The sequence below is a fragment of the Carassius gibelio genome, chromosome B8 (genome assembly GCF_023724105.1).
Source record: "Carassius gibelio isolate Cgi1373 ecotype wild population from Czech Republic chromosome B8, carGib1.2-hapl.c, whole genome shotgun sequence".
Taxonomy (NCBI): Eukaryota; Metazoa; Chordata; class Actinopteri; order Cypriniformes; family Cyprinidae; genus Carassius; species Carassius gibelio.
Genome location: NC_068403.1, coordinates 12,140,062 through 12,166,206, shown reverse-complemented (window position 1 = coordinate 12,166,206; position 26,145 = coordinate 12,140,062). Strand labels below are relative to the sequence as shown.

General features: G+C 35.1%; 1 protein-coding gene and 1 long non-coding RNA gene across 4 annotated transcripts; one reads left to right on the top strand and one right to left on the bottom strand.

Annotated features, from left to right (window-relative positions):
* Positions 1-347: 347 nt before the first annotated feature.
* LOC127963559 (tumor necrosis factor receptor superfamily member 14) lies at positions 348-23,995 on the bottom strand. Of its 3 annotated transcripts, none has more exons than XM_052563533.1 (10): positions 18,516-18,704; positions 17,351-18,330; positions 16,962-17,098; positions 11,173-11,549; positions 10,719-10,844; positions 2,355-2,510; positions 2,120-2,207; positions 1,172-2,037; positions 1,046-1,088; positions 348-836 (listed from the first exon to the last, which is right to left on the bottom strand). In XM_052563533.1, the coding sequence occupies exons 4-8, from the start codon at positions 11,297-11,299 to the stop codon at positions 1,650-1,652; spliced, it is 885 nt and encodes a 294-aa protein (XP_052419493.1). In that variant the 5' UTR covers positions 11,300-11,549; positions 16,962-17,098; positions 17,351-18,330; positions 18,516-18,704; the 3' UTR covers positions 348-836; positions 1,046-1,088; positions 1,172-1,649. The 3 variants fall into 3 exon arrangements, with proteins under 3 accessions (XP_052419493.1, XP_052419495.1, XP_052419494.1); XM_052563535.1 differs by lacking the exons at positions 348-836; positions 1,046-1,088; positions 1,172-2,037; ... (1 more) ...; positions 2,355-2,510; positions 10,719-10,844 and adding exons at positions 18,748-18,923; positions 18,998-19,085; positions 19,176-19,331; ... (1 more) ...; positions 19,854-20,041; positions 23,711-23,995 and having other exon boundaries at positions 11,299-11,549; positions 18,516-18,669; XM_052563534.1 differs by lacking the exons at positions 348-836; positions 1,046-1,088; positions 1,172-2,037; ... (1 more) ...; positions 2,355-2,510; positions 10,719-10,844 and adding exons at positions 18,998-19,085; positions 19,176-19,331; positions 19,574-19,699; positions 19,854-20,041; positions 23,711-23,995 and having other exon boundaries at positions 11,299-11,549; positions 18,516-18,923.
* On the top strand, positions 3,710-15,626 carry LOC127963562 (uncharacterized). The gene is made up of 3 exons (XR_008154866.1): positions 3,710-3,831; positions 4,331-4,415; positions 15,448-15,626. It is a non-coding gene; the product is annotated as an uncharacterized LOC127963562 (long non-coding RNA).
* Positions 23,996-26,145: the final 2,150 nt, after the last annotated feature.

Below are 26,145 nucleotides of genomic sequence, written 5' to 3'. Positions count from 1 at the left end.
TTATAGTTTAGTCTTTTTCTTGCTTTGCCTTGTTTCTCGTGTTTTGACCCTTTGCTCTGGATTCTGGATTAACCCTCTTGCTTAGCCCTCTGGATCGTAGACCCACGCTTGCCATAGGAACATTCTTTGTCTTCTCCTATATATACCCGTTTGCCAGTGTTTGACCCATGCCTGTTATGAACATGTCTTAGTGTAATAAAAGCTTGCACATGGATCTGCATGTCTCACATCTCATCGGCTCCCACGTTACAGTCCTATAGCCTAGCTGTTCTCATGTCCAGTTTGCTTTTCTTTTATGTTTTTGCATCTCTTATGATCACCCATGATTATGCTGCCAATTTAAAGGCTTTTTATATGTATATAACCAACATTTTATTTTGCGATCATTTGCTTTTAAAATACTTCGTCATTTTTTGTCATACAGATCATCATATTTGCCAGTGCAGTCTGACAAGGTTTTTTTGCATGCACTTGATCGATAATTAGCCTTTGTATAATACTTATAAAAAAACATTTAAATACTGTCAGATGCCGTCTTATAGAAAGTGCTAATGGAGTTTTATTCCGTCTCATGTACTTGTTGCTACGTTAAATATTACTATTATTATTATTTTTAGGCTTGACACACACAGTAGTTCATTAGTAGTTGATTAAATAGATGATGACAAAATAATTTGATGCTGTTTGACTTGTTTCAATGACTCTGGCTCAAACTGCTAAATCTCACTCCTTTGATAAATGTAGTGAAAGATCTGAGTAGTGTAGAAACTGTAGTCATTCACAGGTTGTCAGGACTTCTGTTTCAAATGGTTCAGCAATTTTCCTGTCACCATCAACTGAAAAAACAATTGAACCATTACTTTTCAGCTTGCAGTAGCACAAATTTTTTTTACATTAATTTATTGACACAGTCAAATAACCATAGAAGAACAAAATATTATATCATTCACATAATTAAAATCTAATATTGGATCGTTATCTATATAAGCTGAATAAACTGCATCTAGCATGTCTTTGTACTGTATACGATATACATTAATCTTACCTTTAGAACTGTCATTTTCAACAGTAAACGGTAAACCTGTTTCCTTTTAAACAAAAACAAACATTATTAAAACATAGTAAACAAACTGTTTTACCTTCTCTATTTCATGTAAAAAGTTGAACATACCTGTATCCCTGTTTGAACAACAACAACAAAAAAAAGTATATATTAATGTAACTCACAAAAAACTACCTGTCAAATATTTGTAATAATTTTTTGTTGGTTTAGAAATGCATCTTTTATGCTCACCAAAAGTGATTTTATTTGCTCAAAAACACAGTTTAAACATTAATACCGTAAAATAGTATATATTTTATAATTTAATGTATTTTACAATATTATACAGCCATAAGCAGCCATTATTACAGTCTTCAGTGTCACAAGACTATCATTCTAACATGACGTTATACATTTTTTATTATTATTATTATAGTTGAAAACAGTATTTGCTGCTTAATATTTTTGTGGAAACCCTGATGTAATTTATTTTACGATTTATTTGATATTATTTGTATAGAATCATTAAAATGAATGCCACTGATTTATGTTTATTTTTTGTTTTTTTCTTACCCCAAACCTCTAAATGCTACTTTATCACAAAAATTTAAATTGATAATAATAATAATAAATCTGTAGAAAATCCTCTGTACAACACCATCATTTTAAAATGTAGCAATATACTGTGTATATGAATGATTATCAAAGTGACCCAGCCTGGAATAATTGATGAATTTTCAAAGAAAATTCCATTATATAAAAAACACAACATAGATCTCATATTACAAAATATAACTGAATAGCCCTTACCTGTACTTTTTGATTGCTTCTTCTTCCAAATATGTTTAAATATGAAAAATAATATTACTAAAATTATTATTAAAGTAACTATAACAATAGGGGCAGTTATTGCTACAGCTGTAGAGGGATTTGCACATTTGGTGTCAGATGAATTTGTTCCTGGATTTGTTTCAGTAAGTCCCAGGGCCTCACATCTGTGAAATAATATTGCATGCAGAATCAGATTTGTTAAAAAATGACCAACAGCACACATAAACAGCATAAGTGAGCACTTACTTTGTGTGTGCTAAACAGGATGAGAAAGATCCATTTGAATATGTGTCACCTGTACAGTCAGCACATACAGTATCTGTAGAGCCAGTACCTGCAGAGACAGTCAGCAAATTAAACTGTCACTGTTGTGTTTCTCTATTCATTTCTTCCTTTTTCTTTTCCATTTAATGCAGCACAGATAACAATTAAGCAATGTTTCATATGTTTTTATACTTGGATTTTTTTTTAAATAATGTACCTGCTTGTTTGATATATTGGCCAGGGCTACATTCTGAATGTTGCAAAGCTAAAGAACAGTAGCCTTTCTTTTTTGCAATGCAGTAGAATCTCTCTAGAGGCCCACAAACAGTGTCTGATGACCGAGTGCATTTTTTATTCACTCTTAAACCACGGCCTAGGATAAAAAATAAAAAATAAGCATTGCATTTATTGTCTTTTATGCCTTCTTCATACTGTCAGCCAAAATCAGATTTTTGTGCAAGTCTGCAGGGAATCAGATTCTATCCAGATATGCACAAAATCTGATTTGGGCTGACAATCTGAATGGGGCTTCAGAAGACACTGGCACAGTTACATCTGAAGCCACTGACACTATATTCTTGTCAGGCACAGTTTCCTGGAGCAACTAGATTGCAACAATGCAGTTCTTAAATGACTTGAATAAACAGACATGATAACCTTTCGAGGGAACACCAACTGCATCCTCTAGCACCTTGACCTTCGAGTGACCTGTGTTTGAATCACACACCTAAACACAACCACAACACTGGATGACGAATGCCTGTGCATCAGTACTGGCACGACCATCCCAGCAAACATTGGTCCGACGGCGACGTCGTGTGGCCGGCCAAAAATAGTCGCGGTAGGACGGCATAAATCGGTAGAAATATGTAACACAGAACATTTCCTAAAAATGCATTCAGATATGTTTGTACACGTTTATAGTTCTATGGGGTTTCATGTATAATTGTTTCTTTGACTTTTAGATACGCGTAGTTCAAAATTTACCCACGTTGTGAATCGGTTGTGAGAGGACGTCACCTAGTGACGTCATTTACACGTGCGTTACACGTCCATCATGACCCTATGTGAAATCCTTGTGGAATATGCAAAAGCTGTGCTTACACCTTGATTAATACTGCAATATTTAATTAAAGTGCACCAAGTAGTTTTTAAGAGGTTTTAAAGAGGTTGTGAATAGACGTCCGCTGACGTCTTTTACACGTCTCGTCATGGTTTGTGAAAAAATGTCCAAGCAAGACTAGCAGGAAAATATATATATATATATACAAAGTAAATATATTCACTTTATCTTGTTTAAAAAAAATTATAATCACAAAGAGCCCAGTGTAGTTAAGTGATTGCAAAGCAATGCTGCAATTTAGTCATTATTTCAACCTGTTTTATGTATTTGTTGTTATTATTTTTATTGAATATATGCATACACATGTAAAACAGATATATACCCGGTCACAATTTCGGTCTGAGTTGGATGTAATTGCCAAAACGGTGCTGCCAAGATGTAGACACAAAACCTACTGATATATTTCGTGATATTACAAAATCCCGCGATAGATAGATTTATCTCGCGAGATCTCGCTTTCTTCCGGAAGTTCCGGTACATCAAGCAGGCAACCACCACGAGGAGGTGAGGACTCGAAGAGGACTCTTGGAGGGAGATTTGTCGATATAAATTACATAAAATCTACTGTGGGGTAAGTACATTTTGTATTATTTGATTAACGTGCTTGAGTTTTACTTGTTTGACACGAAGGAACCGAGATAAATAATGCCCACGTTGTCAACTGAAATTCACTGAGTATGGCTAAAATTAGCTAACGTTAGAAGGCTAAAAGTTACTTATATTGATGTAATTTTTATTGGTACGCTTTAATTAATTATTCAGGGGACATCACAGCTCTCCTGTCTTATCAGAAATGTCCTGTTCACTTTCTCACAGTTACACTGTGAGTGTTTCTCAAGGGCATCACATTAAAGCATTACACCTTTTGTACAATACAAATAAAATCTAATTCTTGTTGATAACCTTTTTTTCCTAATGTTTCATTCATGATTCATTCATCTTGGTCCAAGTTTTTTTTTTTTTTTTTTTTTGCGGTAGACCATAAAGATATTTTGAAATTAAGTGCATGTCATTTATCTCAAATGTTTTATTTTATTTATTTTAAAAAGAAATGTATTCTCTTGCCTCAGATGCTGTGAAGAGGTGGAGACTCTGAATGGGATGCAGCAATGACAGAACACCTGAAGCTTGTTCCGGGAAGAGATGGGGGTGGAGGTTACAAGAAATGAGCCAAACTACTGTAATGTGTTTAAGGGATAGTTCATACATAAATGAAAATAGTCATAATTTTCTCACCCTCATGTTACGATCATAATAATTTTTCCTACAGTGGCAGTTAATGGATTGTGAGACCTGCTTGGTTACAAACATTTTTCCAAATATCTTTGTGTTTATAAGACAACTGTGTAAGTCAATGACAAGATTAATGAAGAATTGATAAAAAGAAACCATCTTTTAACATTCTAGTAGAAAACATTCTCAGAAATGAAATTTTAATTAATGTTGGTTCTATACCGTTAAAAATCATTTACACCACTTTGATTTCATAAATAGCAATGATTTCAAACATATTTTATGAAGAGGGTCTTATGTTTTATGATTTTCTTGTCACATGACAACAATGGCTCCTGCAAGGTGTTTATGCCACATGTTCAAATATTAATAATATTCTTAATATTATATGATTAAAGTATTTTAAAATAAATACAATTAATATTGATTTATATTATATATTAAAAACATTAATAAACCAACACTGCAAATATAAATTTTTAACAATAATAATGCACTTTAAGATTGAGTATTTCAGCACTTTTTATTCAGTGATGGCCCTCATTAAATCATATTTCTGATGAAAAAAATGGTAGGCCTGTAAACTTATTTCAGAAATCCAAAATGGATACAAAGATAACATTGAAAAACACATTTTTAAATATATTATCATCTTTAAGATTCTTATTTGTCATTGTCCCAGTAAAGCAAACATGAAAACAATATCGTCAGAACACAGAAAAGTATACAGGTTTGAAACATGAGGTTGAGTAAATGAAAGAATTTTCCCTTTATGTAATTCAGTATTTTGTCATTAGTATTTTAGTTTGGTTAACAGATGCTAAACTGTTCAAAAACAATAAAGTGTGCTAAATCAGAACATGCTTCTTTTTTGCATATGTCCACAAATAATGTGTTATTGTTAGTGATGTACACGTGATTAAGATGTTTTATGAACGTTCATGTCTGACTGGACCAATCTTGAACTTTTGTCAAGATGTTTTAAACCTCAAGACATAATTGTGACACAGTGGGTGTGTGATTATTTTATATGCAGGCTTATATATACACTGTAAAAAATTTCCTGTAGAAATTACAGTAACTTACTGGCAGCAGTTTGCCAGTAACTTACTGTAAATTAAACTTACAGTAAAAATACTGTATTCATATTTACAGTACCATTTAACTTGCTGTAAATGTATTTGCAGTAATATATTTTTTTACTGTAAAACACAATTATGTTTTTTTCTCCTTTTATATATTTTAAAACAATAAAATATTACTTTACACTGTGAAATTTACTGTAATTGGTTCACTTTTATTATGTATTGTAAAACTTTACAAATTATTGTATTTCAACAGGTCTCATGTCTCAGTAGTAAAAACTATAAAAAGAAACAAAAGACTGTTTAACTTCTTTTATTGGTTTAATAGTTAAATTGTAATACTTGAAATAACATTTTAATATTCTTGCAGATTGTACTTTCAGTTTTCCAAAAACTTGAATACATTTAATTTATACATAAAAGTTTCATATTAAGAGCATTTTAAAACAACAGACATGAACAGATTCAGTCATAAGAACAATCTTAAAAATTTACAAATTCAGAAAACTCCTGTGTAGAATGTATTTGCTCTTAGTAGCTTAATAGTTTTGCCAGCTGAAATCCAGAAACTCCTTAAAGGGATAGTTCACCCAAAAATCAGAATTAGGTCATTAATAACTTACCCTCATGTCGTTCCAAACCCGTGAGACTTCCGTTTATCTTCAGAACACAGTTTAAGATATTTTAGATTTAGTCCGAGAGCTCTCAGTCCCTCCATTGAAGCTGTGTGAACGGTATACTGTCCCTGTTCAGAAAGGTAATAAAAACATCATCAAAGTAGTCCATGTGACATCAGAGGGTCAGTTAGAATTTTTTGAAGCGTCGAAAATACATTTTGGTCCAAAAATAGCAAAAACTACGACTTTATTCAGCATTGTCTTCTCTTCCGGGTCTGTTGTGAGACAGTTCAAAACAAAGCAGTTTGTGATATCCAGTTCATGAATCATTCGATGTAACCGGATCTTTTTGAACCAGTTCACCAAATCAAACTGAATCTTTTTATACTGTTCGCGTCTCCAATACGCATTAATTCACAAATTACTTAAGCTGTTAACTTTTTTAATGTGGCTGACTCGAGAACGAGTCAGTATTTTGTTCATTATCTGGCTCAGCTCGGTGTTCATCTTCAGTTCTCTCCTCACAGCAGTTCAGTCAGTGTACTTTTTGAGTAAATGAATTACTCCGGGATATTGGTTTGTTTGAACTCAGAAGTGTCAGCCACATTAAAAAAAGTTAACAGTTTAAGTAATTTGTGGATTAATGCGTATTGGAGATGCGAACCATTTAAAATGATTCAGTTCGATTTGGTGAACTGGTTCAAAAGGATCCAATTACATGGAGTGATTAGTTCGCGAACCAGATATCACAAACTGCTTTGTTTTGAACTCTCTCTCACAACAGACACGGAAGAGAAGACAATGCTGAATAAAGTTGTAGTCTTTGCTATTTTTGGACAAAAACGTATTTTCGATGCTTCAAAAAATTCTAACTGACCCTCTGATGTCACATGGACTACTTTGATGATGTTTTTCTTACCTTTCTGGACATGGACAGCAGACCGAACACACAGCTTCAATGGAGGGACAGAGGACATAAATGGAGGTCTCACGGGTTTGGAACGACATGAGGGTGAGTTATTAATGGGTGAATTAATTTTTTGGGTGAACTATCCCTTTAATGAAGGAGGATACATGAGGGTTCAGACCAGAGTTCTTCCTTTGCACCATCTTCCCACTTTGAGGAGCACTTGCTGCTGTCAGGGTTAACATTGAACCTTTACATAACAGAAAAAAAAGTTAGATCATTTGATGTGAAAAATGTCTAACAAAACAACCAAATATTCACAACACAACCAAATACAGAAATGCACTGCAAATGGCACAGAACACAACGGAAATATTTCCAGGGGACCCAATATGTGACGAACCCGGATGGAGCATGTTTAGTACTCAACGTCTACTTTTGTTTTCTTGCAAAAAATACAGAGATTACATATTTATGACATACAACTTTATATGCAATATAAAAAATGTAAAAAGAACATGAGGGTGAGATATTAATCTATACATTAGTAACATTGTAAAAAAAATTGTAATGTTATGTTTAAATAAGTTTCATAGGTAAGAAATGTAAGGTAATGTAGGGTCCAAAGATGAAACAGCTAATTTTAAAGTTGAGACACACACAGATAAATAAAGCATATTACGAAAACTTTTTTGTATAAAATGTATTTATTTGCAACAGTTATTTTAACAGCAATAATAAGACATGTATGTCCTAAGTACAGCTATTAAGCTGATACGAGAACATCCCAGGTTAAAATAATGAGGAAATTACGTTGGCTAAATCCGAAATCGCCCCCTTAACACTCATTCACTCATTTCTACATTAGTCCACTAATACGGTTCACTTGAAGCTGTGAATGAAAACGAGTGAGTGAATTCGGACAGCCGTTGATCGCGCATTGGATGTACACAGTCGGGTTCGTCACTTACTGGGGTCCCCTGAAAACATTTCCATTATGTTCTGTGCCATTTGCGGCGCATTTTCGCGAACGAGATTATGTTATTCTCCCGATGCTGATGTACAGAACAAATGTTACATTTGAAGTAGACATATTTTTCTCTTGGTTGTTTAGTTTCCTTTATGTGTTTAAGGTAACGTTAAATATGAGACTGAGGGGCGGAGAGGCTTTGGAAAGTGTATGGGCATTCAGGAACTGCACACGAAAACCTTAAATTCGCCGTGTTTTTATTCCCTTTGTCATGATTAATAAAGGCGTATAATGTCTCCACAGAGACGCCAGTGTTTGCACACGACACGAACATTGCGGGTTTTACTCTAGCACTACAAGCATGACGTGCATTTATATGGGGTAATCAGTTAACAGCAAGCGATAATAGCGGGAAAAAATCCGACTGACTTTAAGCTAAATCCACGAAAGCTTTGTTGTTCGGCTAACAGTTCACATGAACACTCACCAGCTCCTGGAGTGGTCAAACCCAAGGCAGAGACCCGTTAATGTCCATATTTTGACGGTGAAACGTTCAGAAAAGGGAAAGAAAGGAAAGAAATATGAATGTTTGCACAGTGTCCCCACAACTCTCTCTAGCTCTCTTCACAGCATAAATGTGAGGTGACTGCGCGCTGATCAGTGGCAGCGTTTTTTTTATTTATATTTTTGTTTTAGTTAAACCAAAGATATAATATATTTAAAGTAAAATAAGTAATATTTGTACCCACCTTTGCATCTGACTGGTTCTTTTCGCATCTGTGTGTCTTGTTTTCTTCTTTCTCCAAGTGGGAAATAAAACTTGATCTGTGATTGGTCAGGTTTCGCGCTCATTTTTTCTTTACTGTATTTAGATTTACAGTAAATTAAAAATACTGTAATTTATTGTCGCCAAGAGGGTATTCCCCAAAATGTAACTTTAAAATACAGTAATATGCTGTATAACTGTCCTACAGTAAAATACAGTTCATTTTACAGTTAAATACTGTTAAATTTACAGACATTTCTAACAGTGTACATACACTTAAACTATGCAGCAACGCATTTAAAAATCCAGAAGACAACGACGTCCAGAAATCGACGCATTTAGACGTCCAGAAGACGACACATTTAGACGTCCAGGGACGTGCGGAAAAGACGTGCAGTTCACGTCTAGAAGACGTCAAAGACGTCGGTTCAACTTTCATTTTGGAACTATTTTTCAACCATGACGGGACGTCTCGGATGGACGTCTTTTCAACGGTCAAAAGACGTCCAAATGTTTGCTGGGATGTTATAAAAGGTGCCAGAGAATACGTCATCCACTTCACTCTGGTGATCTTGATTTTGTTGTCTACTATACTTTCCCAATTACTGTAGGCTTTCAACGGCTCTTTCCAGGCCTTGCTGTCTTGGATCCCCCTCCCCTTACTCAGGTATTTGATTGAGCATATGAGTTCTCCTCTCAATCTGTGGGTCAAGTACTCCACTACTTTCAGCTCTGTGAGGCAGTTATACCAGGTTGATAGGCCTTCCTTGGCCTCCCTAATGGGCTGCCATTATGGCTGAATTTTGCAGTGGTTCCCCCTCTCCAGAATGGTTTTCTATCAGCATGCTGCTCCCAGATTGAGTATGTGAGTCCTCCTCTCGATCTGAGAGTTGAGTACTCCACTCCCTAAGCTCTGTGTTGTGGTCACACCAGGCTGATAGGCTTCCCTTTAACCTTCCTGATGGACTGCCTTCAAGGTTGAGTTTGGCCCTGCTCCCCTTACTTTACAAGGTCTCCTATGAGCATGCCATTCCCCGAGCCCTATGTTGTGCTACTATGCGGACTGCCCATATAATGGAGCTTGACAGTGCTCCCCTCGATTTAGAGGGTTGCTACCAGGAGCAGCGTTATGTGTAGTTTGAACCTGTGAGGTTTCCTCTTAATCTGAAAGTCAAGTACTCCACTCCTTTGAGGTCAGTGAGGTAGTCATACCAGGTTGATAGGCATTCCTTGGCCTCCCTGATGGTCTGCCCTCATGGTTGAGCTTGGTAGTGCCCTTTCTAAAATCCATGCTTATGCCAAGCGCACATGCTGAGCATCATGTGCACTTTCTAATATCCATATACATGGTAATGTTTACTCACTACGGGCATCGTACCCTTTTGGGTCCCACTCTAGGTGTGTATTGTCACAGATACCAATGACAAACACTTCCCACTTGGGGTGGGGTATGCCAGTGATGGCTTTCCATCTCATGGGATCTGGAAAAAGGAATCTATAGGAAATCTCCTTTTCTGCTCCAGTGGAAGGTGTTTATTTCCGGTACATTGCAATTTTCTTTGCACTGGATATCTTTTTATCATATCAGCCCTTATCAGGTAAGTTATTGGGTATGTAGTCGATGACGTATTCTCCCAGCACCCTTTTGTACAATGCTGGTAGTGAAGTCATAGGCTGTCACCAGACAATGTTATTATCATATTTAGACATGTACTTCAGACACCACACTGAAGGACTTCCCCACATTAACTGCTAGAGGATGTAGTGTCTTGTTGCCTTTTCAGGGAACCATGGTTACATGCATATAACCTGAGACGTTTGCCACCATCAGTCTGACATTTTCAGATGACCACATATCAAGTGGAAATGGAAACACTCACTTGCATCACATACAGTACAAGGAAAGCATCCAGTGAGACCATTTGGTTCATCAGTGAAAGTTGATGAAGGGCATGGAACACAGGTTGTGCTGGTGTCATCTGTGCAGTGCCAATGAACATGGTTTCCTGAAAAGGCAGCACATAAAATTTGTTGTTGACTTCTAACAATATTGAATAATATTTTTACCATTTTGGAAAAAAATCAAATCAAAATATCAGAGTATTTAGAAAGCATTGGAAAAGCCCTTCATAATTTCAGATAGTTAATTAGTAATTAAATAAAAGAAAAGCCCTTTATAATGTGTGAATGAATTTAAACTGAAACAAATTCTTTATGGCAGACAACAACAAACTTCTAATACTGTAAATCAATAAACAAATAAACAAACATATAAAGATGAAAAAATATATTAATAAAGTTATGAAGTATATATGTTATAACTTGCAGTCTTACCAGGGGCACACATTGGGCAGCATTGCTTGTGTATCTCATATTCAGCATGAGAACACTGACAGGAACAAAGTTTATAGTTAAGAGGAACAATTAGTGTAATAAAAATAATGATCCTTAAAGCAAACATAGCCACAGTCTAGATTTATTCAGTCGATCTTGGATGTCATTAGTACTGTGCTGTCTACAGCACAACCTTCGGAAGCTTTGATTCCTGCGATGATAGATGGTAGATTTATCTCTTAACTGTAAACATTATGGAGTGATTTCGTAGAAAACTGAAAGTCAAGGTGACAGTAGTTCAAGACTCTTCAAGTCTCAGTTCTTCTACAGGTCATGCTTCCACAAGCTTCTTGCAGACATATGCATTCTTCGGAAAACTAAATTGAAACAGAAAAAGCAGAAAAAGGATCAGCTCATTGTAAACCTCATTTATACACTGTATAAAATTATAAAAAATGTCAGCAGCAAAAACTGTAAATTATACTACAAAACCCTGTTAATTGTTTAATGGTATTTCATTTTGTCATTTTACAGTAAAGTACTGCTAAATGTACAATTCTGTGGAGTGTTCTCTGTTTGTCAGCCAACATTTGATTTTTTAAACTGAAATAACTGCTTCATAGTTATTTTCACCAGTTAAGCACATTATAGAGATGTACGTTACATCTTATGTTAAATTAATGTTAACTGCATTATTTTTTATGTTGTGTGTAACCATGATAGTGTTTTGTATTTGTGTGACCACTTTTAGTAATTCGGTATATGAACAATATTTCAGTTGATGAAAAAATGTTTGTACTGTAAATTTTATAAAACTGTAGAAGGTTATAAATCTTAAAAATGTTCCTACAATACTGTATGGTAATATTCTGCCAACTGGCAATTTTTCAGAAATTTCACCTTTTTTAAAACCGGTGTTTCTCCAACAAATGAATTTGCTTGTGGATTTTCGGGGGGTGGGGGGGGGATACTAGTTTCACCATCTCACAGTTTTATTTATTTGTCTACTAACAATGTCCAACAATAAACAGTCATACATCACAAGGCAATTCTGTAATTTTCATTTTTTTTTAACATTACAAACATTTAAAACACAGTCATTCTGACTAAATATATCAAATACATAGGCTATTGCATTCTACAACAGAAATAGTTGAAAAAAAAATTGACATTATTTTGCAGAATAAATGGATGACTATGTTTCATACTAATTTCAGAGGTTTCCATAATGAATTATGCATATGTGCTATGTGCTCAGTGTTGAAACTTAAGTATTATAAACCTTTTTAAATAATAGTTTATTTTCATTAATAGTTTATTTTCATTATTCCTTATATTACATTACTACACAATACTAATAACATATTTTAGGGTTTATATACTGTAAAGCAAATTGGACAATAATTATTGCTTAATGTGAATACATCAATAAATGATAAGTGACATGAATAAACAGATGAAAAAATAAAACAAAATAACCACACAAAATAAACGTGATGAAGTCCAAGTTCCAGTGTAAAATGTCTTGACAATGTTTTTACATCCATCATTATGTGTTTTTTTTAAACTGAATGGCAGTATCTGATGATGAAGTTCTAGGATTTGACAACATCTGTCTGTGAACACAAATCCGTTTAGACAGCGAGTCTCTTTCATAGAAGCAAAAACATAACAGTTTGTGAGCTCTTCACAATGTTAAAATGAAAATTAAATAGAAGCTAATGGTAGTGCATGCTTATACATAAACCAAGTAAAAAATGTAATTTAAAAACTGTTGAAAAATAAAAGAAACAAAGAAAAGGGCGGTCGCTATAAGTTCCGACTCCATCAGCTGACAGTTGCATCAGAGCGCGTCACGAGGGAGCGCCAAATTTCAAATATACTATCTTTCGCCTGTCTTTCATTCATTCTTTTTTCCGGTGGATCGCCTCATTCTGTTTGTGACCCTGTACGCTGCAAAACCATGCTGTGTTTTTACTACCAAGATACAGTTTCCGACCGTGAGTTATTCCATAACGGACGCGAACAGTTCTGTCGTTGAAGAACTGAAATGTAAACAAAGCAATTATGATCCATATTACAACATTATTGCTTCGTTGGACTAAACGTGCTTCATGAGATGCCGTTCAGTGAACCCTTACCCTTAACTAAACCGGGATTTACAGCTGTGCATGTTTATGACTTGTTATTACGATGGATCTTGAATGTACAGCTTTTCTAATGTTCATGTTTTTATGTGTACTGCTTACACAAATGTAGCAAATACAGTCTTTATTAGCTTTCCATTTAAAAACAGCGATCTGTCGTCAATGCTTGAGGTTTAGATCTTTATAATGATACATAGTTTATCAAGATTTAATTTTTCTCGTTTCATTTAATCTATTCATAAACACTGACACATGCAAGTTGAGGGGCGTTCAGGACGAGGGCGTCGGGGTCCAGGCTAAGAGGTTAAGTAATTTGTGGATTAATGCTTATTGGAGACGTGAACCATTTTAAACGATTCAGTTCGATTTGGTGAACTAGTTCAAGAAGATCCGGTTACATCGAATGATTCGTTCGCGAACCGGATATCACTACACTGCAAAGTTTTTAACTTTCTCACAACAGACACGGAAGAGAAGACCATGCTGAATAAAGTTGTAGTTTTTGCTATTTTTGGACCTAAATGTATTTTCAATGCTTCAAAAAATTCTAACTGACCCTCCGATGTCACATGGACTACTTTGATGATGTTTTTCTTACCTTTCTGGACATGGACAGTATACCGTACACACAGTTTCAATGAAGGGATTGAGAGCTCCCTGACTAAATCTAAAATATCTTAAACTGTGTTCCGAAGATAAACGGAGGTCTCACGGATTTGAAACGACATGAGAGTTATTAATGACATCATTTTGATTATTGGGTGAACTAACCCTTTAATTAGCTGTGCAACATTAGGTAAAATATAATCATGCAATATTTCTTTCATGAAAACAGCTAAACTGGATTAAATGGAATGGTGGATGAGAGATGTAAAATCTAAATAAAAATGAAGGATATAAAGAAACACTACCATCATAGGCTTTAGTATCATAGTGGTTTAAACACAGTAATAGACTCCCAGCAAACATTGGTCCGACGGCGACGTCGTGTGGCCGGCCAAAAATAGTCGCGGTAGGATGGCATAAATTGGTAGAAATATGTAACGCAGAACATTTCCTAAAAATGCATTCAGATATGTTTGTACACGTTTATAGTTCTATGAGGTTTCATGTATAATTGTTTCTTTGACTTTTAGATACGTGTAGTTAAATATTTACCCGCGTTGGGAATCGGTTGTGAGAGGACGTCACCTAGTGACGTCATTTACACGTGCGTTACACGTCCATCATGACCCTCTGTGAAATCCTTGTGGAATATGCAAACGCTGTGCTTACAGCTTGATTAATACTGCAATATTTAATTAAAGTGCACCAAGTAGTTTTTAAGAGGTTTTAAAGAGGTTGTGAATAGACGTCCACTGACGTCTTTTACACGTCTCGTCATGGTTTGTGAAAAGATGTCCAAGCAAGACTAGGAGGAAAAAAAATTATATACAAAGTAAATATATTCACTTTATCTTGTTTAAAAAATATATAATCACAGAGCCCAGTGTGGTTAAGTGATTGCAAAGCAATGCTGCAATTTAGTAATTATTTCAACCTGTTTTATGTATTTGTTGTTATTATTTTTTATTGAATCTATGCATATACATGTAAAACAGATATATACCCGGTCACAATTTCGGTCTGAGTTGGATGTAATTGCCAAAACGGTGCTGCCAAGATGTAGACACAAAACATACTGATATATTTCGTGATATTACAAAATCCCGCGATAGGATAGATTATCTCGCGAGATCTCGCTTTCTTCCGGAAGTTCCGGTACATCAAGCAGGCAACCACCACGAGGAGGAGAGGACTCGAAGAGGACTCTTGGAGGGGGATTTGTCGATATAAATTACATAAAATCTACTGTGGGGTAAGTACATTTTTGTTGATTACCTTTTTTCCCTAATGTTTCATTCATGATTCATTCATCTTGGTCCATGGTAATTTTTCTTTTTTTTGCTGTAGACCATAAAGATATTTTGAAAATAAGTGCATGTCATTTATCTCAAATGTTTTATTTTATTTATTTTAAAAAGAAATGTATTCTCTTGCCTCAGCTGCTGTGAAGAGGTGGATGGTGAATGGGATGCAGCAATGACAGAACGCCTGAAGCTCACTCCAGGAAGAGATGGGGTTGGAGGTTACAAGAAATGAGCCAAACAACTGTAGTTTGTTTAAGGGATAGTTCATACAAAAATGAAAATAGTCATAATTTTCTCACCCTCATGTTACGATCATAATAATTTTTCCTACAATGGCAGTTAATGGATTGTGAGATCTGCTTGGTTGCTAACATTCTTCCAAATATCTTCTTCCAAAAGAAACCATCTTTTAACATTCTAGTAGAAAACACGTGAACGCATTCTCAGAAATGTAATATTTGAATTCATGTTGGTTCTATACAGCTTAAAAATCATTTACACCACTTTGATTTTATAAATAGCAATGATTTCAAACATATTTTATGATGAGGGTCTTATGTTTTATGATTTTCTTGTCACATGACAACAATGGCTCCTGCAAGGTGTTTATGCCACATGTTCAAATATTAATAATATTCTTAATATTATATGATTAAAGTATTTAAAAATAAATGCAATTAATATTGATTTATATTATTATATATTAAAAACATTAATAAAGTCAAAACTCAAAAATTTCTATTTGCGTTTGTTTAAGATTGTGTATTTCAGCACTTTTTATTCAGTGATAACCCTCATTAAATCATATTTCTAATGAAAATGCTAGGCCTGTAAACTTATTTCAGAAATCCAAAATAGATACAAAGATTACATTGAAAAACATATTTTTAAATAGATTATCATCTTGAAGATTCTTATTTGTCATTGTCCCAGTAAAGCAAACATGAAAACAATATCGTCAGAACACAGAAAGGTATAAAGATTTGAAACATGAGGGTGAGTAAATGACAGAATTTTCATTTTTGGGTAAACTATCCCTTTATATAATAATACAGTATTTTGTAATTGGTATTTTAGTTTGGTTAACAGATGCTAAACTGTTCAAAAACAATAAAATGTGCTAAATCAGAACATGCTTCTTTTTTTGCATATGTCCACAAATAATGTGTTATTGTTAGTGATGTACACGTGATTAAGACGTTTTATGAACGTTCATGTCGGACCAATCTTGAACTTTTGTCAAGATATGTTAAACCTCAAGACATAATTGATTGCCTTTCACGATGTTATATACAGTGGGTGTGTGATTATTTTATATGCAGGCTTATATATACATAAACTTAAACTATGCAGCAATGCATTTAAAAATCCAGAAGACAACGACGTCCAGAAATCGGCGCATTTAGACGTCCAGAAGACGACACATTTAGACATCCAGGCCAGGGACGTGCAGAAAAGACGTGCAGTTCACGTCTAGAAGACGTCAAAGACGTCGGTTCAACTTTCATTTTGGAACTATTTTTCAACCATGACGGGACGTCTCGGATGGACGTCTTTTCAACGGTCAAAAGACGTCCGAATGTTTGCTGGGCTATAGCTTGTACTGGTCTATGTTTTTCAGTTGCTCTCACAATCCGGACATTTTTTTAACAAGACTTGTGATAAGCTAATTTGGAGTTTAAAACTGCAGGTCACTCGTTTTCCTCAATAATAAAATGTTAAAACCACTTACTTGCAGAAAGGGCTAATACCACTTCTTCTACTTTCACAAAACATAAGTCACAGACGTTGGTTGTCTCGAAATATAGCCGCGTTGTTTCAGTTTGTATTCTGATATGGCGTCGGGACAGACCAAGCCCAGTGTTCTCACTGCCAATTCACAAAAAAATGTCTTTTATTAAGGAGGATTGCGATAACTGAAACCGAAACTACAGCCAGTGTTGTGCAAGTCTTCCAAACTCTAATACATTATAACTTGTTACTGTCATTTAAAAGTAATTCCTAACCTTACAATATTACTGTCTCAGAATTGTAATGCGTTACATATTAATATTAGACACACCAGGACTATATATAAAATCTAATGTCATATGCAATTGTAAATTGTCAAAATGTGCATACGTCCATCTCGCAAGTGTACAGTCTTCTGCCATCATCAGCCGCTTTTCCACTATCCTCAAGCCGGAGCTAACAGCGAGCCGGGCGGAGCTAATAGCCTCGGGCCTCGGGAGTCGGACCTCGAGCACAGAGGCCGATGTCATGCCGCGTCATGCAAGTACCTCGCCTACACTGGTCTACGTCACACAATACAAACAAAATTCCACCAGCGAGAGAGAGAAGAATAAAAATAAAATCGCTAAAAAATATATATATCAGAAGCTGTCGATTGTCTTTATTTCCAAACGTGGACACCACACGCAGCTGACCACGAAAAGAAAATATAACTTATTTGGTGGTTGTAACCATAGAATGTATAAAAACGTTTGTAACGCAAGCTTTACTGAACATGTAGGCTACTAAAATATTACCAAGAGGGTGCCCGTCCAACTAAAATGCAAATACAACTAGTCAATATTCAGTAGCCTAAATAATAATAATAATAATACAAATAATAATTTAAAAACATTTCTACAAAATGCTGAAACAGTTTTTAAAGGTTATCACTGAAGTAGACCATAGTCTATTAAATAAAATGTAAGTGAACACATACTTTTTGTTATTAAAAAAGCCTGTTTTAATATAATTTCCTAAAATTAATTAATTAATTAATAATACTTTTTTTATAAATCTATACAAATATTTATTGTGACTAAACTAATTTAATATACTGTTTCTTTAAAAAAAAGAAGTGTTTTAGAAAGTGAATAGTGCAGATATACAATTTTGTAATAAGGTTATGTTAGCTCATTCATATTGCTGCTACGTTTTACAATACTTAATAAGAAAATCGTAAGTGCCCCTCAGTTTGTTTCATTGGGGTTTTGTTGGGGTCTCTGCTGGACTTCAGACATGGAAACTCTTTCATGTAGATTGAGTTGAAACTGTTGTTAGGGCTTGTTCTTCCATTTTGTCTCCCTCAATATTTTCTCGGCCAGCAACAACTGTATACACAGTGAAGGAAAGCATTACTTTTCAGCTTGTATAAATACAAATAATGTTTTGCATTGCTATCTCAAAGTCAAAATATTATTTCAGAATTAAGATCTAATATGTCACTGAAATTTATCATCTTGTTCATAAGCTGTCATGGATATGTCTACAGTATATCTATATGACTTACTCTCACCTTTTGAGCTGGATTTTTCATTTAAATGCTTTTCTGTTTCCTTACAACAAAGGCAAATAAACATTGTGTTATTTAAAACTTGGCAAATATTTGTTTTATTTAATCATTTTTAATGTTATTTTTTTCTTCAATAATTTTCAGTATACCTGTATTCCTGTGTGAACAGAAAATAAATCATTAGTAATTTAACTAATAAGATAAGATCTATTAAAAAAAATAAAATAATGCTTACTAGATTTTTTTGATTGTTTCTTTTTCAGAACAAAAAAACCTGTGAAAACACTTAAACACATTAAAGAAACTACAACACTAGGACAAATGATTGCTACAGAAGTATAGGGATTTAGACATTCTGTGTCAGAAGAATATGTTCCTGAATTTGTTTCTGTAAGTCCCATGTCCTCACATCTGTTGATAAAAACCAGTATAAGATGAAAAATGATGACCAACAGCACACATAAACAGCTTAAGCGTGCACTTACTTTGTGTGTGGTAAACAGGATGAGAACGAGCCATTTGAATATGTTTCACCTGTACAGTCAGCACAAACAGTATCTGTAGAGCCAGTACCTGCAGAGACAGTAAACATTGTGTTTGTCAGTATGTAAAAAGTGTTTCATGTTGCACTGTCCATTTAAGCAATAGATTTTTATAATTTACCTGCTTGTTTGATATATTGTCCAGGACTACATTCAGAATGTTGCACAGCTGAAATGCAGCTACCTTTCATTTTGTTAATGCAGTAGAATCTCTTTAGTGGCCCACAGACAGTATCTGATGACCGAGTACATGCTTTATTCACTTTTAAACCTTGGCCTGGAAATTAATCAGTAAAAACAATCATGCATTCGGTTACATGTTTTTTTTTTTATCACCATCATTATTATTATTATTATATACACAGAAACAGAACAGTTACATTTTATGTAATTTAAGGGACATGTTTATTGAAGCAACTAATAATTTGCATTTACATACATGATTCCTCACCATCAAGCTTATGCTAAACAATCTATAACAAATTTGTATATTTTTAAATGAACAGTGGAAACACTCACTTGCATCACACACAGTACAGGGGAAGCATCTCATGAGGCCATTGGGTTCATCACTAAAAGTGAATTCAGGGCATGGATGACAAGTTGTGCTGGTATCATCTGTGCAGTGCCATTGAACATGGTTCCCTACATATGTAGTGCATGTCTTTTTAAGATAGGCCTACTTGGAACATTTGTATTATTTTAAGGAGAGGTATTTCAAAGTACTTTTAATAGTTAATTAATTATTAATTAATTATTTCCTATACATACGGCATATACTTTGTTTTGGCATCCTTACCAGGAGCACACATGGGGCAGCACTGATTGTCTATCTCATATTCAGCACGTGCACATCCACAAGCACTAAGTTCATAATTAAAAGGAACAATCACAAGTAGAACAGTGATGCTTAAAATGATCATGATAACAAATCTCAGTTGAGTTTACTTCACATTAATGGCACAGTCTGATGGGTGCCTTACATTTCTAGGAATAAACAAGAGAGAGAGAGAGAGAGAGAGAGAGAGGTGTTAAAAATGTTACAAATAATGATCATGTCTACTAAACTCTGATAATTTATGGAATATTATATTAAAAGGCTATCCAATTTATTTTGAAAAGGACATCAGATGCCCATTTTCCACAAGATATATAGATATGAAAATGAAGTGACATACAGCCAAGTATGGTGATCCATACTCAGACTTTCTGCTCTGCATTTAACCCATCCAAAGTGCACACACACGCAGCAGTGAACACACACCCAGAGCAGTGGGCAGCCATTTATGCTACGGCACCCAGGGAGCAGTTGGGGGTTCAGTGCCTTGCTAAAGGGCACCTCAGTCATGGTATTCCCGGCCCGAGACTCGAACCAACAACCTTAGGGTTAGGAGTGAAACGCTCTAACCACTAGGCCTCATTAACACATTAATAAATTGTTGCATGTTCATCTTGTTTTTGTGTTGGGTTTGTATACAGTGTGCAAGCTTTATGCGCATGCTTCAAATCTTCTCTTCTCTGATCTCTATGGCAAAATTACAGTGCCACATACGTTCATCTCTGAAGGAAGGAATACAGGGCTAAGGAGACTGCCAATATTTCCAGGCAGTTGATATAGGCATCACTGCTGAGCTGTCCAGGAGCCAAATGTCGGAGTGCCCTCGAACAGTGCGCCCCACCCAGAGTTGGATATGTCCGTCATGATCACTTTCCTTCTGGACACCACGCCATCCTCACTCCTGTCTGAAACAGATGAGGGATCCTCCAGGGGGCCACAGCTTCGATACAGCGTTGGTCCACCCTTACCAGAAACCTCTTCAACCGCCATGCGTGGGGCGGGACTTGGCTTTTTTTTAGGGAGGGGAGGGGCCGCATATGGATGTCATTTATTTATTAATTTTTAATAACGATTTAATCAGATAATAGATAAGGTAGCTGATCAAAAACAAGGTGAGATTTATAAGGCTTTCATAAAACAAAGCTACTAATACAAATTATGTGTTGTTATATTCCTATACAGCTGGCTGGCTCTGTTAACTGTTGGATCTTCAAATTGATGGTGAGGAAATAGAAGAATGTATGTGTGTGTGTGTGTGTGTGTGTAATGATCAAAAATGATCAAAGACTATAGAAAAGGACTTTGATATGATGCAGGGCAACTATTTCATAAATGCCTAAAATTCTAGAAATTGGGGCATGTTTGCTGTTTGTCCCAAATGTGATTTTACACAACCGTTCAGTAAATAAGATATAATTTTACATAAAATATTACATATAAAGTAAAACCACAGCAGAATTGTTGTGCATCTCAGAGAAGACAAAGATGTGTGTTTTTATTTTTTATTTTTAATGAATCCACATTTTGAACTAATCCAGTGAACCAATAATTCAAAACCCCATTAATAAACCCCAAGTGTTTACTGAATTCCTGAGTGAATCACCACGAATCAAATGAATGACTCATAAGGACATTTACCGCCACCTGCTGGCTGTTTTAGTTTCTTATTTAGATTATTATTTCATAAAAAGGTGGTGGTGGGGTGGGGGGGGGGGGGGACTAACTATTTAAAGGTATTATTCACACAAAAACATGTAATTATGTCATTATTTACTCAAACCTGAATGACATACTTTCTTCTGTGGAACATGAAAGAAGGTATTTTGAAGATTTGGTTACCAACGACTTCCGTGAATGAACAAACAGTTTCTCAAATGATCTTCCTTTATGTTGAATAGTTTATGTTAGGCTGTTGTAGCCTAAACGTGTAATACATTTTATGTTGAATCAAATAAATTATTTCTTTCTTTTGGGGGTATTTTCATAGCCAAATTTAGTTTGTGATTAATTAGATCAATTAATCAACACATAATATAATTCATTAGATGGAAAAAAAGATAAACTGACAGCAATTATATATATAGGGTGAATACTGATAAAGTGGGACAATGGGTAAAGTGGGACAGTTAAGCTTAATAATTTATATATTTACATGGATATGTTTCTTTTACTAAGAATCAACACTGAGCTCATCAGTAGCAAGTATGTGATAAAAAAAATAAAAAAATCCTGTGGCTATGACATCACTTCCGGGGTGTGGCACATCATATTTAACAACCTTGCAGTCAACTGTGATGGTAAGTAAAATGACATAGCATTTTGGGGTAAATAATGTTAAGGTTATAAAAAATAAAACAACACATGGATAATTTGTAATTGTTACATATTTTTTTATAGGATGTAATGGTGAATCAGAATTTTTAAAAATCACAATCATATTAATCTTCTTGGGGTTTTTTTATGCGATTTTGACACTGTCCCAGTTTCCCAATAGCATATTGTTAAATTACTGGCAAACTGGGACAGCCATTCAAGTCATTCTAATGGAAGAATTGAGTTACCTTTTTATATGTCCCTCATACATTTAGTTAGTTAGCTAGATATTTCAGCAAAGACTGACTTAAACTATGCCAGCTCTCACGCATTCACCGTGAGATACACGCAATTAACACTTTTCAAAAAACAAACAAAGCCTAACAAAAAACAAAATAAAAAAAAAAAACAAGAAAGATGGAGGGTACAAGTTCGGATGGCCAGGACATTTGAAATATTTGTAAAGCCGAATTTGGTGATGCAAATGATCCAAAGAACACTGGATCATGTGCATTGTTTGTGAGGACTGGTTCCATGAGACGTGTGGCGAGGAGAATGGCCTCATTGAAGACGGGGAGGCGTTCACTTGCACTGGCTGTATTGACGTGTAGATTAACCTACCATACAGAAATTAAATTAAGCCTGTGTGCAATAAGTTTATTCCTACAAGAAGAGATGTTAATGAAGTTATTTTTTTTATTTTATTTTTTTTTGTATGAAATAAATTTAACCAAATATAACATTTTGTGGGCAGGCGAGGGAGGGGGTGGGTTGAATTTGCTGTACCTGCACCCCTTCTTAAAAAAAGTGATGTTTATATTATTGTTGTTGTTGTTTATATTGTTGTTTATATTGTTATTGTGTATTTAATTTATAAGGCATACACTTGAATAACAACTGAATGTGTTTTAAGTGTCCCAGTTTTCCAATAAAGGTGTCCCAGTTTAACAGTAGCGCCTTGAAAAATATGGTTTGGGGACATTGTGTGTTTGAGGAAGAGTCATCCATCCTGTGTTTAATGTTTCTTTCTTTTTTTATTGTCTATAGTATAGTAGAGCTCCTAAGCTATTTAGAATAGTATCATATGAGCGGCTAATACATTTGGATCATAATAAAAAAAGTATGCAGAATATAAATTATCAGAAAGTGTCCCACTTTACCAGTATTCACCCTATTAGAATGGATAAACAAAAGTGCCTTCCGTGACATTATATTGTAGCTGGATGATTATTATTATTTTGTAAATAAAAAGTCCCAAATATTAAAAAGATTATAATAAAATTTGTTTAAAGAAGTTGTTACAGAATAAGAATAGGGACTATGTGAATAAATCAGTTTTGACAGATATGTCTGAAGAAGCCTTACAATTCGAATGTGACGAAAATTGGGCTACTGTAGGCAACAGCCTGTTTGAGCGCCTTTACAGTACAGACAGCAAAAGCGTGTAGTTATTATTTAGTAGGCTAGCCTTGCACCGGCGCGTCATAAATGTAATAAAAACTTACCAGCTGTACAGCAAAGTCAGTTCACAAAAAGGGTGTAGGCTATGTATTTTTCGCGTCGTCATTCAAGTCAAGTTTTGCTTTCAGATTGTTGCTTTCAAATATTTTGTTTGCCAAGCCGAGCTTTTAGAATATTGATCCTTCTAAATATATAGTTAAACCATACTGTAATTAACTAAACTGTAATAAGTATTATTAATGAAAAAATTCAAACACTAAGAGCAATGGATTCTACAGCAGTGGGGATTTCCATGTGTTCTGTTCGATAGCGTTGGAAAGTCCCATGACCTCGCATCATGTGAAAGAAAATCAGGATTAAAATTGTTGAAATTTTTTTTACCAGTAGGCTACACCAAAACAGCAAAAGACTCGTGTTCTGTGTGGTTAACAGGATGAGAAATATCCATTGAATATCCTGTACAGTCAGCATACCTGCAGAGACGGTCAATAAACTGTGTTTGTCTTATTGTCTCGTTATCTGTTGTGACAGCAGCACACAACAACAGATATGAGTTTAATGCAGTTTAATCCTCTTGTATTTATATACACAACCGGTCAAAAGTTTAGGATCACAACATTTTTTTTTTTTTTTTGCAATGTAATAATGATGTAAAATAAAGATTTTCTAGTTTAATATACATTAAAATTAAATGTATTCCTGTGATGCAAACTTTAATTTTCAGCATCATTATGCCAGCCTTCAGAGTCACATTCAGAAATCATTCTAACAAGCTGATTTATTGCTGGAAACTGTTGTGCTGGTTATTATTTTTTTCTGGATATATAATTTATTTAGGAAATATAGGAATATAGGAAATATATTTTATTAAAAAAAAAAAATTCAGGATTCTTTAATGAATAAAAAGGTAAAAAAGAATAGCCTTTATTTAAAATATTTTCTAACAATAATCAGTAAATTTTTATTCTTTTTTTTTTTTTATAAAAATAAAAACTTTTATTCAGTAAGGATGAGTAGAAGTGATAGCAAATATTTATATTGTTAGAAAAGTAGATTTTGAATAAATTATGCTCTTTCTTAATTCATCAAAGAATCCTGAAGAGTATCCCAATTTCCAAAAAAAAAAAACCGGGGGCCCCTTTTTAGGCGGCAAGGAAGTCGACCGGAAGTTGAAGTCGGGGGCTTCGGCTGTTTCCTGGGCGGTAGACTCCAGTTGTGGATGGAGTCCAGAAGGGCCAGAAGCAGGGTTGATGGGACATAACTTTTCCCTTCCTCACCTCCAAGCAGAGCAGTTTCTGTGAGAGTGGCGGCTTGGATTTGGTCTGCAAAAAGCCCTTTGCCCAGTGGCTTTCCTTGGACAGTGGTGATCTGGTAGGTAGTGTCATTTTTGCAGCGGGGAATTTAGAATCCAGCAAGGCTGTGGGAGAAGATGAAATTTCCAGATGCTCCAGAGTCCACAAGGATTTTGACAGCAAAGGATTGGTTTTGATACATTAGGAGTGCATCTGTATGAGGCATGCAAGATACATCTGGAGTGATTTGGATAGTACTCACCGGTGGGCATGGTGGACGAACGGGGCAGGAGAGGAGCTGGTGCTTATTAAATCCACAACAGAGACAGAGGCCATGGATGAGTTGACGGTCCGTTCCGTGGAGGGTAGGTGGTAATTATCCGTGATTATGGCCTCTGGTGCTGGAGGTGAGAGGCTGGGTGAGGCAGCTGCAGCAGGTATGGATTCCATATGACAAGCTGGTGGTGTGGTGGTGACGGTCAGTGGGAGCTGTGATTCAGATGAGGATGTGCTGAGGATCCATGTGAGTTTTGCTGAATATACTGTTTATTTTTTGGGCTGGTCTTCTGTCACAACTGGCCAAGGAAGCAATCAGGCAGATTCAAACAAGTAAGTGAGTTAATTAAGGCAACTGAGGAGAAGCTTCCAACTTTGGAGAATCAAGTGATTAAAGTGATCAATGGAAGCAGTGAAAATAGTCTTATCTGAGCTGCAACTTCTAGTCCTTCAGTAGATAGAATAGGCTTCCAGGATCGACAGGCTGACCTAACCTAACAAAACAAACATTATGTTGTTAAAAATATGATGATCCTCCATTAACATTGATTGAGATTCTGTTATAATATAACCCAGACCAATATAGGATGCTAACTATTAATTGATAAGATTATTTTCTGGCTTCAGTATAGAGAGATAACTTCCAGTTCCTAGGAGCTGTCTTATCTCCCTGACAGATTAATTATTTATGCATATAAAATGTATACATATAGAATTCTAGAGGAATGTCCATCAATACTGGCTGATTTACCCTTTTTCAATTCACTTAGAGTTTGTTTAATGTCATCTACTGACAATTTGGAATCACAAATTAGACTAACCTCACTATTAGTAACTGGAAAACGAAATCAGCATCTTCAAAAAGCTGGTCAGCAGAAGGAAGCATGAAGTGCTCCAAGATTTCTTGGTTA